This window comes from Camelus ferus, chromosome 19, assembly GCF_009834535.1.
Source record: "Camelus ferus isolate YT-003-E chromosome 19, BCGSAC_Cfer_1.0, whole genome shotgun sequence".
Taxonomy (NCBI): Eukaryota; Metazoa; Chordata; class Mammalia; order Artiodactyla; family Camelidae; genus Camelus; species Camelus ferus.
The window spans coordinates 5,630,382-5,639,164 of record NC_045714.1 but is presented as its reverse complement, the minus strand read 5'-3'; the positions used below and the strand labels follow the sequence as shown (position 1 = coordinate 5,639,164).

Genomic DNA, 8,783 nt, shown 5'->3' with positions numbered 1-8,783 from the left:
AGCCCGCCCACACACCCAAGCTATTCTCTTAAAAATACATATACACACACATACTATTTTTTAAACAACCTGCCCCACTGCATTTACCAAAAGAATCTGCCCTGACTTGGGCTCAGCAGGACCAAGACCTGCACCCACTCCTCTTTCAGAGTCACAGGCCTGCTGATTGGGTATCCAAGCATTGTGCAGAAGTCACAGCCCTCCACGCCCCTCTAAACCCAAGTCTGGCACTCAGGACCAGCCAGAGGCCCTGGACCCCCTCCCCAAACAGGTTTCCCAGCCACTCCTCCCCAACACCCGGGGCACTGAGTCACCCTGAAAGCCTGACCCAGCACTCCTCTGCCCCTCCCCCACCCCTGGCCTGGTACCCCCATCTCCAAGCACAGGCCCTAGGGGGGAGTAGCAGAAGAGAAAAAGCAGCTGCAACACCCCCACTCAACCAACTAAAAAGCCAAAAATTGTAACAGCTCACACACACACCCCCCCAACCCTACACACACCAGAAAAGCAAATATAAAATCATAAATCCAAAATAAAGGGAAAAAAAATCAAAAGCCAACTACTGCCCCCAAAAGGCTTTTTAACCATTTTCAAAAAAAAAAAAAGTTTATTAAAAGTGTTCTTAATGCTTGAAACGGAAAAGGTTCCCAAATATACAGATGCCTCTTTTCTCATAGAAATAGATTATTTTTTTATAATACAAAAAAGACCAAAAAAACCAACAACAAAAACAAAAACAACAGCAACAGCAACAACCCCGTAGGAACATCTTTAAGCGATTACTCAGGGCCCGGCTGACAGTTACACGTGGGTTGCGTCAGTCCCGTGTACACACACGTTCAGCCATGTTTAAACCGATTGCATCAACTTCGAAACCGGCCCGCCCGCCGGCGCCTGGAGAGGGGGGGCAGAAGAGGCAGAGTTTATCATTCATCTGTACACATAGACGTTTCTTCTTTAAATAACACCACGGGCGGGCGGCCCATCTGTATGTGCGGTTGGTTTGGACAAAAATATAGATATATATAATAAAATATTAAAATTACCGACGAGCTCCCCGCGCTGCCAAGTGCCCCAGTGCCAAAGTTTTGCCGGCGCCACCAGGGGCGGGGGCGGGAGCGCGGGCGCTTCCCGGAGTCTCAGCGGCCGCGGCGCGCCCGGCAGCGCAGAGGCCGGCCGGCAGGGGGACGCGCGCGGGGGCCGCGCTAGCAGTGGCCGGAGGAGGCAAGCAGGGGCTCGGGCAGCTGCTTGAACAAGTTCCGCAGGGTGCTGAGCTCGCGCGACAGCTGCTCCACCTTCTTCTGGAGCCGCTCGTTCTCGGCCGTGAGCTCCAGGACCTTGTGCTGCGTCTCCAGGTTGCGCATCTTGGCCTTGTCGCGGCTCTTGCGCACCGCGATGTTGTTGCGCTCGCGCCGGATCTTGTACTCGTCGCTATGCTTGTCCACGGTCTTCTTGGCCTTGCTCTTGACCTGCGAGGGCGCCGGCGTCGCCCCCGCGTAGCAGGCGGCCGGGGGCGGCTTAGAGTCGGCGGGGCTCGGCGTGCCGGGCGGGCTGGACGACGAGGACGTGGACAGGCTCCCGCTGCTGCCGCTCGGCACCGCCTGGTAGCCGAGGTAGGCGCGCAGCGCGTACGGGAAGCCAGCCGCCATGCCTGCGGCGCCGCCGCCCGGCGCTCCGGCCTCCTCCTTCCGCTTGCAGTCCGCGGGCTCGAAGCCCGGCTCCGCCTTGAGCTCAGCCGGCTGCGGCGGCGGCGGCGGGGGCGGCGGGTGTAGGGGCGCGAAGCAGCCGGGGTGCAGCGCGCCCTTGGCGGCCCCCAGACGCCCCAGGCTCACGTAGCCGTATTCGGCTGCCTTCTTGCAGTTCTTGCCCCCGTAGTCGTCGGAGAAGAGGTCGGAGAGGAAGTCGTGGTGCTGCCCGGAGGAGGCGGGCGTGGGGGCGGGCGCGGGCGGAGCCGCCTCGAAGGTGTCCGTGGCCGTGGCTGGCGCCGGGGCCTGCGGCGCGCCCAGCGGCTCCAGGTACGGGCTGAAGTCGATGGCGCGCTCGTGGTCACCGATGCTACCCAGCTCGCCGGCGGGGGGGCGCGGCCCGGGTCTGGCTACGGGGGGCGCCGCAGGGGCCGCCTTGCCGCCGTACGCAGCAGCCAAGCAGTCCGCCTCGTAGTAGAAGTTGGCCACTTCCATGGATTTAAAAGCAGGCGGCGGCGGCAGGGGGAGACATGCTGGGTCCCAGGCCACCAGGCGTTGCATGAACGCGGGTGCCCGGGGAGGGGGCCTGGGGCTGCCCGCTCCGGCCGGCCCGCAGGTGGCGCGGCCTCCCGACTCCGAACTGTCGCTGCTGTGTTGCTGCTGCTGCTGCTGCTGCTACTGCCGCTGGGGTGGCCGCTACTAGTGCGGGGGCTGGCGGCTGGACCCTCTAGTGGGTCCCCTTCCCGGTCCCGTGCGCGGCTCTGACTCGCTAAAGTTTCTCCTGAGCCCGGTTATTTATAAAGGCGGGCCATGGCAACGGCGGCGTCACGCCTGACGTCCGCCCCACCCCTCCTCGGGCACGCAGAGGACACGCTGTGGCCGCCCAAGACCCCCAGGAGGGCGGCAGTGGGGCACAGTGACCAGACTAGAAACCCAGAGCGCGCCCTTGGGGGTCCCCTGGCCCGGGGGTGAGGGGGCGGCTTCACGCCCCTTGCCTACCCCCACCCGTCGGCCCCGGGATTGGGAACAAGGAGGTGCGAACCCGCCCCCGGACCGCCCCCTCCGGGCTGGAGGCTGTACTAGAAGGGAGGAGGGGATCCTGGGAGGGGGCAACGCGATCGCCTTCCCCTACCCCAAACACGGCCGCGGCCCGCCCCCTGCTGGAGGAGGCAATGGCTTCAGGATCCTGCAGCACCCAGTCCCGACGCCCCACGGAAGGGACGCGCCCCAGGCGGGATCCTGGAGACCCCAACCCCCAGCTCTGGCTAGCAGAGAGGTGACCCACCTCCACACTCCACGACCCTTCCCTGGGCCCGTCCCCGCCCCTAAATTTGCCCTTATCCCCAGCTCTTGGAAGGAGGGGATTTCACACCTGCGGTGACTTCACCTCTTAAGTAAGAAAAGTCGGGGGTGCTTGGGGAGTGCAGGTCAGTAGCGAGCTCTCTGGGGCCTCTGCGGGGGTCGGCCGCGCCCCTCCTCCAGCCCCGCCCTCTGCACCTGCCCGCCCCCTCAGACCACACCCGGGTCTTCACCAGCCCCACCCCACCTCAACCTGGGGCGGTGCGGGTGCTGGGCTCTGACCCACTGTGTGACCTTGGGGGAGTCACTTCACTTATCCAAGCTTAAGTGCGTGCAGATGTCTTTACTGTTATTATTAGTTATATTACTCTCTCCACCACAGACTCCCAAACATAAAGCTTTCTGCTCTGGGACACGCATCAGAAAGAAGGGCTTCCTCCCAGGGTACAAAGAGGCCCAGATTGGTGACATGGCCTAATGTCCCCAACTATTCTAAAAAGAAAAGCCCTTGTCCAGGCACCTGCAGACCTATTTGTCAACATAAGGCCAAAACATCTGTTTCTGAGGCTGGTGGGCCGAGTTCCAGCCATGCAAGAGAAAAAAGGGACTTCCCCTATTTTCACCAGGTCCTTACTGTGCACTGAGGGTGGGCCTGGACCAAGAGTTTGCTTTTTCACCCTGCCAGGAGGATGCCCTTGTTGCCCCTGGTTCACAGATGGGGAAACAAGATGGGCCACCTAGATCTGAACAGAGGCCTGAGAGGCCTTCCCTGTCCCCTGCCGTGGGCTCCAGCAGCCCCTTGCCCTCTCTGGCACCATTCCTGGGTCATTTGGGCAGCTCCTTGGACCCACCCCTCTGCCACTCCCGGTGCAGGCCATCCAGGCAGGAGCTCCCATTCTGCCTGGTACTGACCCCCGGCCCACTGCCCCCAGCCCTGGCCCTGGCGGGCAGGCGGGCATTGCTCAACCTTCAGTGTTATCTGGTGAGCTGGGGTGACCTCCGCCCCGGAGAGCTGGAGAAATGACATATCTGAGCGCCCTTGGCGGGGGGGGGGGGGGGGGCAGGGAGGGACAGGATGAAACACTGGCCCAGCCTGCTGGCTTTCTGAGGCTTCCCAGCAGCCTCTGGGCTGGGGAGGGATCCAAGGCCCCAGGGCCATCCATCCAGGCCTCCCAAGCTGCAAAATGGGACACTCAGGGCTGAGCTTGAGGGCCACTGCCTCCAAGAGGCCCTCCCTGCCCCACCTGCTGGTGAACTTCCTTCCCAGCCCTTATCTCCAGTCACCATTATCCTAGTTGTCTTGTCTACCTCAGTCCCCCTCCAGACTGCCCCCTCCATGAGCACTGGCCCTCAAATATGGGAACCCCTGGGCCAGGCATGCTCAAAATTTACCAGTGAATGAATGCATTTGCTACCCCCTCTGGACCTAGAACCAGACATCCCCCTGCTTCATTTCCTTCACCGTTCGTATTACAATCAACACTACCCCTTATCCATTTTGATTTCTGTCCCTACTGCCCCCTACCATTGTCAGCCTCACCAGGGCAGGGATTTTTGTTTTGTTCATAGCTGTTTCCCAGTGCCTAAATCAGTGCCAGCACACAGCAGGTGCTCAATAGAGAAAGCTGAGGAGAAGGTGAGGTTCCCCTTCCCCCACTATTAGCTGGGCTGTGTGACCTCGGACAAGATGGCTCCCCTCTCTGAGCCTCAGCAACCCCCCTTCAGGGTTCTGGGGAGATGCAGTGAGACTTGGGGGAGTCTGCAGCTAATTGGAGGATTTGCTGTGGGTCCTCAAGCCAATCTTTCACACTCTCTGAACCACACTTTAAGCTCTTTGCACATATTAACTCATTTAATCCTCTGGAAAATTTGTAGGAAGGAGGTTCTATTATTATCTCTTCTTTACAAATGAGGAAACTGAGGCCCAGCAGAGACAAGTGTGCCTGTTCAAGGCCACATTCAAGGGGTGGGAAGGATTAAAATCTTTCAGCCTGAACTTTGGGTTCATAATAAATCATAATAGGTCTGGTGATGTGAACCCCATTTTCTGAATGGAAAAGCTGAGGCCCAGAGAAGGGTGGTTAGGGTCACACAGTGAGTCAAGGTACAACCCAGACCCTAGGGACTAGCCCCCAAGTACCAGACTCAGCCCCATCAGGGTCTTGCCTTTCTGTCCTCACCCACCAAATACTGAGCCTTTTGCTTCTGCCCTGCCCTGGATTCCCCATTCTGGCCTGACGGTGAAATCAGTGGCAGTTCCCATCCTAGTGCCACCCCAGGTGTCCTGCAGGGAGGCTGCGTGCACAGGTGACGTAAGCCCTTGTTTTTACAAGGTTCGTTGCTCAACAGGCCCTGCCTGCTGCCCCACCATTAATGCTCAGCCTTTCCTCAAGGAGGGGGATGATGTGAGCTGAACCACTATGGCCCAGAGGCCTGGAGCACGCCCCAGTGGCCCTGCAGGCAGCGAGGGCCCAGAAACCAGGATCCACCTGACACCACCCACAATGACCTCTCCTAGTTACTGTCTGGCGTAGGTGTTTGTAGGAACCGCGGTGGGGGGGGGGGGGGGAAGGGTCTGAAACTGGCAGCCAGCAGCCAAATCCAACCCACAGATGTGTTTGGCTTGACCCCATGGTGTTTTGCTTTGGATTTTTTGTCTGTTTTGTTTTTTAAATGAATTTATTGCCAACATTTAAAAACCAAGACACTTCACATCAAAATTCAAATTTCCAGCTTCTCTTTTAAAACTGGAAGCTGTGGGCTGGGACCACATGGCTACAAGTGGTGAGCAGAAGCCAGGCAGGGATTGTGGAGGAACAGACACTTTTCTACCCAGATACACTCCCTCCTCTGTCCCCAGGCTGCTTCCAGAAATCCTTTTCCCAGTGTCTGCAGCTTTTCCTTAGCCCCATTTCCAGGAGGAGAAAACTGAGGTGACTTGCCCAAGAAGGGTCCCATTATTGCTTCTTTGACAGAGAGTGGTAAAGGTGTTTGCAGAGGGGCTTAGAAATCAGCCAGCAGGTCAAAAAATACGACTGAAGAGGGAACCATCAGAGAGATTGTCACTAGTGGATATGGAGTTGGGGGACTGTGGGATTGGATTTTTGTTTCTGCCCTGTACCCTCCTGGCTGTGGCACCCTGGGGTCCCCTCTAGATCTCAGTCTCTGATGTATTAAATGGTGGTAATATATCCCTTCTCTCTTGGGTGTTCTGGGCCTGCTGTTCCCCCTCACACTGGCCTGCCTCGACACATGGGAGCGAATTACCTCCCCTTGGCCTCACAAAGGGCCTGAACACAGCGAGTCATGAAAACCTCACAAAGCAGGCAGATGGGAAACAAGCCCAGAGTGGGTTACAGCTTCCCCCAACCCCCCAAATCACAGTGAACTGGTAGAAGAGCCGGACCTAAAGGCTAGATTCCCCTGATTCCTATCTTCGAGATTTTTCCCACCACACGTCTTCTTTGAGCCCTCACTTTCTCCATCTACCAAATGGGGCCTAGATTAGATCCCTAAGAGCTGCCAGGTCCAGTGTCCTGGGATCCAAAATTTTGGAGTCCTGGGAGACCCTGAGCTGACTAGTGAAACTTGCCTGGGTATATGCTGCCACCACGTGGCCAGCTCTGGGAATGCAGGAGTGATTTAAATGAAGCTTTTTGACTGAGGGAGGACCTACTGGATACTTTGCTTACGGGATACAGAGGTCAGCACCATGGATATAATAGATGCTCACAGGACATGAGCAAGCCACCACTGAAAGAAATACAAATGTCCAGCAAACAGACAAAAGGTACTCATTTTCATGTTGTCATTCATCAATTTTTTTTTCATCTACTATGGTTCATGCCCTAGAGATATATTTATGAACAAGACAGAAGCGATTGCTGTTCTCATGAAGCTGATATTCCCCTTGGGGAGGACAAACAATAAACAAAATGAAAGAATAAAGTATAGAATGTGTTAGATTCTGGTAAGCACCATGGAGAAAAATACAGCATAGAGGGGGATAGGGAGTGCCGGGAAATCGATTTTAACCTTAGATTAAAGTGGTCAGGGGAGGCCTCATTGAGGTGACAGGTGAGCAAAAACATGAGAGCAATGAGGGAGTGGGCCATGCAGATAGCAGCAGGGGGAACAGCAAGTGCAAAGGCCCTGAGGTAGGAGCCTGCCTGGCCCATGTAGTTGCTGTGGGTGGAGTACAGGGAAAGTAGCAGGAAATGATCTCCTAGAGATGTGGGAGCCATACTGCACAAGGTTTTGTGGGCCACTGTAAAGACTGCCTTCATTCTGGGTTAGTGGGAGCCATGGAGACTTTTTAGCAGAGGGACAGGATCTGACTTAGGTTCTAAAGGAATCCCTCTGGAGGCCTATGAAGGATGGATTGTACTGGAGGTAAGAGCAGAGGAGGGAGCCCAGGGAGGAGGTAACTGCAGTTGTGCAGGCAGATGCCTGTGGACTCCACCAGGCCATGGAGGTGGTGAGAAGTGGACAGATTCTGAACCTATTTTAAAGGTAGAAGCTTCAGAATCTGCTGATAAATCCAGCTGTAGAACAACCACACAGTGGACCACTCCACAGCCATTTAAAGGGACAAGCAATATGACACCAAAAACACTAGAAACAAACAGAAAAAAGTAGATACATCTGACACATCAAAGTTAAAAACTCCTGGACATCAAAGGATAAAATCAACAGAGTGGAAAGGCAGCCTACGGAATTCAAGAAAAATATTTGCAAGTCATATATCTGATAAGAGGTTACTATCCAGAGTATATAAAGAACTTCTACAACTCAACAACAAGAACAACAAAAACAATTAAAAATAGGCAAAAGACTTAGACATTTCCTCAAAGAAGATATATGAATAGCGAATAAACACATGGAAAGATGCTCAGCATCGCTAATCATTAGGAAAACGCAAAATCAAAACCACAATGAGCGACCACTTCACATGCACTGTGATGGCTACTGTCAAGAGAAACAGAAAATAACATGTGTTGGTGAAAATATAAGGAAACTGGAACCCTTGTGCACTGTTGACTTGAATGTAAAATGGTACAGCCACTGTGGGAAACAGTATGGGAGTTCCTCAAAAAATTAAAAATAGAATTACCATATGATCCACCAATTCCACTTCTAGGTATACACCCAAAAGAATTAAAAGCAGGGTTTTAGAGATATATTTGTACACCCATGTTCATGGCAGCATTATTCACAATAGCCAAAAGATGGAAGCAACCCAAGTGTCCGTTGATGTATGAAGGGGTAAACAAAATGGGGTCTGTACATACTAAGGATATTATTCAGCCTTTAAAAGGAAGGAAATTCTGACACATGCTACAGCATGGATGAACCTTGAGGTTCTAAGTGAAATAAGCCAGACACAAAAGGATAAACACTGTCTGCTTAGACTTATATGAGGTACCGAGAGCAGTCAAACTCACAGAGACAGAAAATAGAATGGTGGTTGCCAGGGGCTGGGGAGACAGGAAGGGGGAGTTGTTTAATGGGTACAGAATTTCAGTCTGAGAAGATGACAAAGTCCTGGAGTTGGATGATGGTGAAGGTTGCACAACAGTGTGAATGTACTTAATCCCACTGAATCGTAGTAAAGATGGTAAATTTTATAGAGTTACCATATGATCCAGCAATCCCACTTTTGGATGTATATCCGGAAAAGACAAAGACTCTAATTCAAAAAGATACATGCACCCCCAATGTTCATAGCAGCATTATTTATAATAGCCAAGACATGGAAATAACCCAAGTGCCCATCAACAGACGACTGGCTTAAGAATA

General features: G+C 54.2%; 1 protein-coding gene across 1 annotated transcript; it reads right to left on the bottom strand.

Annotated features, from left to right (window-relative positions):
- Positions 1-577: 577 nt before the first annotated feature.
- Positions 578-2,472, bottom strand: CEBPB (CCAAT enhancer binding protein beta). Its single transcript, XM_032461360.1, has one exon. It carries the CDS (start codon positions 2,244-2,246, stop codon positions 1,206-1,208), a length of 1,041 nt encoding a protein of 346 aa, XP_032317251.1. The 5' UTR covers positions 2,247-2,472; the 3' UTR covers positions 578-1,205.
- Positions 2,473-8,783: the final 6,311 nt, after the last annotated feature.